The 5,000-nt window shown below is 35.2% G+C and overlaps 1 protein-coding gene across 1 annotated transcript in view; it reads right to left on the bottom strand.

The window, feature by feature from the left end:
- Positions 1–5,000, bottom strand: part of LOC122250735 (arginine-hydroxylase NDUFAF5, mitochondrial) — a 10,868-nt gene that overhangs the window by 1,065 nt on the left and 4,803 nt on the right. Inside the window, exons 5-9 of the mRNA XM_043012314.2 lie at positions 3,840–3,990; positions 3,006–3,092; positions 695–839; positions 278–357; positions 1–47 (exon numbers count right to left, since the gene is read on the bottom strand). The exon at positions 1–47 is cut by the window's left edge and continues 1,065 nt beyond it. Of these exons, the coding sequence (XP_042868248.1) occupies positions 1–47; positions 278–357; positions 695–839; positions 3,006–3,092; positions 3,840–3,990 (510 nt within the window). The remainder of the gene's footprint in view (positions 48–277; positions 358–694; positions 840–3,005; positions 3,093–3,839; positions 3,991–5,000) is intronic.

Raw genomic sequence — 5,000 nt, 5'->3', positions numbered from 1 at the left:
TCCTTGAGAGAAACTTGACCACTGCCTCGCTCAGCTTGGGTGCCCATCTGAGGGAGAAGGTCATAAAATATAAAACAAGGCACACTGAGTACTGAGTATTAAGCATTGAAAAATCTTGAACATTTGTTATGGAAGTGAAAAACTACACTGTTACATATTACAAGAAATACAAATACTCTGTAAATAATGACAAAGCTAGATTAGGGATTGTGCTCAATTCCACAAAGTAACCTATGGAATAAGTCTCTTAAAGAAAATATACTGATATCCATCATACCTGTTTTGGGTCTGGTTTCCATCCTATCATATAGATGATCTGGAACGTTGCTGGAATCCCATCTTCATTCCCATACATTTCTAGAAAGAAAAGAGGGAATCAAGAGGAAAAGAAAGAAAATCACTTATAATAACTGGCAGCACAGGGTCAGGTGAAATCAGCCCCACCCCTATCTCACCCCTTCTCCTCGTCAGGTCCTTCACCTTTACATGCCATTTAATATCCATCCAGAAATATTACTGTGAATGATTGTGTGGGTGTAGCTAGTATCACCTGACTATGTGCTGGTGACTATATCTTACTGTATACTTCATAACTTAAGTGAAAGGCAGGCTTATTTTCATTATCCCTTTTTCTTCAAATATTTGGAAATGTAAAATAGAACTACAAAATGAATGTCTGTATATTAAAAAGTACCTTGATAAATGGCACTTGCAGCAAGCAGTGTGTCTCTGTGGAGATGAGGTTTGCGGTTGAGACCAGCATTATTTTCTGCCATTCCCTGGAGGTCCCACATCAGTTCAAACATGGATGGGAAGCCAACAGAAATCTCATCTGTATCCTAAAAAATAAAGGGATATTAATTGCCATGGGATGCACTACTTAATTGATATATTCTGCAAGGTGTGTTACATTCTTTAACCCATTCGCGCTGATTGACGTCCTATAATTTGACTGGAAAATATTCCCTAACTGGAAGTCCTAAAACATCAAGTATTTTCTTACATAGTTCCTTGTGGGGCAGTTGTGACATGCTGGAACATCAGCAATGGATCGATAGATGGTTCTTAAATATAATTATCTTTCATAATTTCTTAGTCTCTTTTATTTTAGTTTAGGTATTTGAATATCATAAAGTGTGATATAACAAGAAAAAAAATAATGTCACAGAAAACTACATAACATTGATGATGTCACCGTAGTTTCGGTTCAATAAAAAGATGAGTTGAAAAACTATTTTAAAAGTAAATGTGATTGGGCGAGAAATAAAAGAAAATAAAGATTACTAATGTAATACTATTTCTAATTTCTTGATTAGTAGTGATGTCACATCGCATCACATCACAAGGTACATGTACATACAAGTATGTACATACATGTATGATTGTTTCTATAGATCTTCTCGTTTTGGATTTTATTTTTTATAAAACATATTTAGTAATACCCCACTACAAGAATGCTTCTACTTTCCATTGGTATTACCTCCTCTGAACATGGCAATATTTTTACATGCCTTTACACTGTATATGCAATCATGCAAACCATAATCATAGGGTAGGTGAAAAAACTCTGAGAGGTTCAGCGTGGCCTTGTGCAGCTGGAATATACCCTGGAATGAAGCATTTTTCACTTTCTATCTTTCCAGAGAAAGCAGGAGTGGGCAAAAATACACCTCGTCCTAAATGGCTTAAACTTAATGCGCTGTGACATCAATTAGTTGTAGCACTCTTTATTCAACATAACCATGAACACAGCACCACAAATCAAACTGAATGATATACTTATACTCTACTAATATTGTGCAGAATTTTGTATATATTGTGTCTGCTAACATTTCCCAAGAAAAAGTGCAAACATTAAATGACAAAGTAGTAATACCTCTTATGAAAAAAGGTAAAATTACTAAGCAATTGACTGATACCACAAGTCAATATTTCCCGGTTGGAGATACTTTTTCCTGCTGAAGGGTGGGGTCGTAGTTCCTGAGCGGAATAGATTTGTGGCCACAGTTAATAAACTACTTTAATATATCATCTAGAAATACATAACTCATGACAACATTGTTAGGGTCATAGAGTGCCATTAACCCATTCACGCCAGGGCTATTCCGACTCTAAATGGTTGGAATGCTGGGGTTTTCAAATGCACAAGCCTAACGCCTCGGGATTCTCGGACGCACTAGCAAGCACTGTAAGCCTACTCACCCAGCACGCTGGCCTTGACCAAATATCTCCTCACCGTGTCTGACCCAAAAACCACTGAATGTGATAGCAAGTCAACCGGCACGAATGGGTTAAATAGGACTAAATTGTGCCTTATTACCATTATGATTAGAGCCTCTCTTTGAGTTAACCATCATAGAAGCAGTATTTCATATGCACAAGCCTAATTCCTTGAACTATTTGCCCATTCTGGCCGCGGCCAAGCGCTATGCGCCTGATCACCCATCGCGGCAGCCAAAAGGAAAGGCATGACAAATCGTCTCGTCTCTGGTGGCTGGTCCTTCCACCACTTGACGTGTTATCTTGTCACCCAGCATTAATGGGTTAAAAATAGGATTAGTACACCAGGTTTGTAAATCTATCTCACACAAATATTTTGGTTCCGTATGGTTCCATACTGAACATCTTTTTATCAGCTTGCTTTTGCAGTTGTAGGCTTCAGTAATTTTCACAATGTCTTCATGAATAATGCAATTCTTAGCTTTGTGGTTACTATGGCCGCAAATCTAACATGCATACAGAAAATGACCCAAGACCTCAGAGAGAGAGAGAAAAAGTTGACTCCTATAATTCATACTAATTATACACTGTATGTTTCTATTCTCTACATACCAACCAGGAAATACTGAATCAAGATGCCATTTAGTAATTTTCACTCTGTCTATTTTTTCTTCCTTCTTGTTACCAATCAGACATTATGAACTAATTCTCTGATGTCTGAATTGTAAAACTTTTTATAACGATGGACAAAGAAATCAGTAAATGTAAAAGACCGATTTACTTACTATTGTCAGCATGGTAAACCCACTCTGGTTGAGGAGGCTGCCAATATCCCTGATCTCAGCAAAGGGCGACACATGCGAAGAAAAACCCTGTGAGAGGGAAAAGCATACAAGACTTCAAATCTCTAATACTATTTTCCTTACATTTCCACTCTATTCTTCTATTCATTAAACTTTGTACAACGTTACCCGGAAGATGCATATTTACGCAAATTTCTATTAGTGTTAATGTATAAAAATAAATATGCCATGGTATAATACACAATCATGAATTGCATGTACGGTGCCACTGCCAGTGTGACTGTTTTGTTGAGTGGCACTAGGAATGAGAAGGAGGAGGGATGTATAGTGATATTTTACTGTTTCTTTATTACAACTAAGAAAATGTTTTGCCAAATTTCATACTTCTTCTATGAATTCTTGATAGTGATGTTACACTGGTAGTACAGCATATATTCCTTCTCTATGTTAAAGCCATACCAGTACGTGCTATGAGTTTCACAATATGACTAAACACAAAAAAGTGGAAGATTTTCAGTACACTAATGTATAAATGAATAGGATTTGGGAGGAAAAAATAGTTATGGGGCAAAGCTTGAGTCTTACTTGCTCCACCAAACCTACCAAATGGGCTATCCGCAATGATAATAATATATAATAATAATAAATAATAATAATAATATATAATAATAATAATAATAATAATAATAATAATATATAATAATAATAATATAAAATAATAATAATAATATATAATAATAATAATAATATAAAATAATAATCATAAAAAAAAAAAAAAAAAAATTACTGGCCATTTAAAACTCATAAGTAACTTACACCCTCTCTCTCCAGTTCAGCCAGCACCAAAGATGAGCGCAGTTCATACAAAGTGTCTCCACCAAACACCGAAGCCAGGAACACACCATCCTCTCGCAGCACTCGATAGATTTCCTTCAGGCAACCAGGCAGATTGTTCACCCAATGAAGACTGAAATGATGATTAACATGATTAAGTATCATTAAACAATCCTTGCATAATGAAGCATTTTAGTGTTCCTATTACCAGAGAACAGAAAAGAAAAAAGAAAAATGGTGAACATTTACCAGCTTTTAGGAGTTGTATTATAAAGAGGCTTTGCATAATTCAGGACTCATTAATACTTTGACCTTCAAGTGTATGAATTTCAATACAGAAAAGAAAAGAAAAAGAAATAAAGAAAAAGACAATAGCAAAATACTAATAGTGCTACCAGTAATAGTAATACTAGCATTATTACCATTACTGCTACTACCACAAGTGGTGGATCCAGGATGATCAAAAGGGGGTGGAGGTGGATTGTATAATACAGGGTACTAAGCATCAAAGTTAAGGAGAGGTATAGCTACCCCAGTGGAGATTTTTAGCATTTTCTAAGCATTTATGGCAAAATGTCAAGTTCATATAGAGAAATCTGCTAAAATGATTGACATATTTCTATATTTGTATTCATCCCCTGTACCCCTGGATCCATCAATGGCCACTATTAATAATAATTATGAAAACAAAAACAATAATACAAATCAACATCATGGGAAAAGTTATAGTGCATATGACTATAAATTCTACAATCATGATAAAAATGAATATAAAAAGCTACACACCTTTATTAACAAATTATGAATGAAAGTGATTTTAAATTGTGTAAAAGATTATTACACCCAACTTGTCTTCCTCTGGCTTACTATAGCCTCTAAGCCTAGCTTCACTTCTGCAGCATATTAGAAGGATTATGGTATTGTGCAAATTCTTTGTGACTTACTGGAAATGCCTGACTAGGCAGCAGTACTGAGTGGGTTTAGGTTTATACCATTTGAAAACAATGTATTTGGGAAATTTAAGTGTAATTTTTCATGAATTCATTCTTTCTTTCTTTCTCTCTATATTTATTTATTTTTCGTTTTGTGTGTGTGTGGGGGAGTTTACTGCATTCTTTTCATAAATTGATAAATGCTCACCGA

Source organism: Penaeus japonicus, unplaced genomic scaffold (genome assembly GCF_977035675.1).
Source record: "Penaeus japonicus unplaced genomic scaffold, GWHDUDI00000001_assembly GWHDUDI00000023, whole genome shotgun sequence".
Lineage (NCBI taxonomy): Eukaryota > Metazoa > Arthropoda > Malacostraca > Decapoda > Penaeidae > Penaeus > Penaeus japonicus.
The sequence above is the reverse complement of the archived record's forward strand: the minus strand, read 5'-3'. Positions and strand labels throughout refer to the sequence as shown.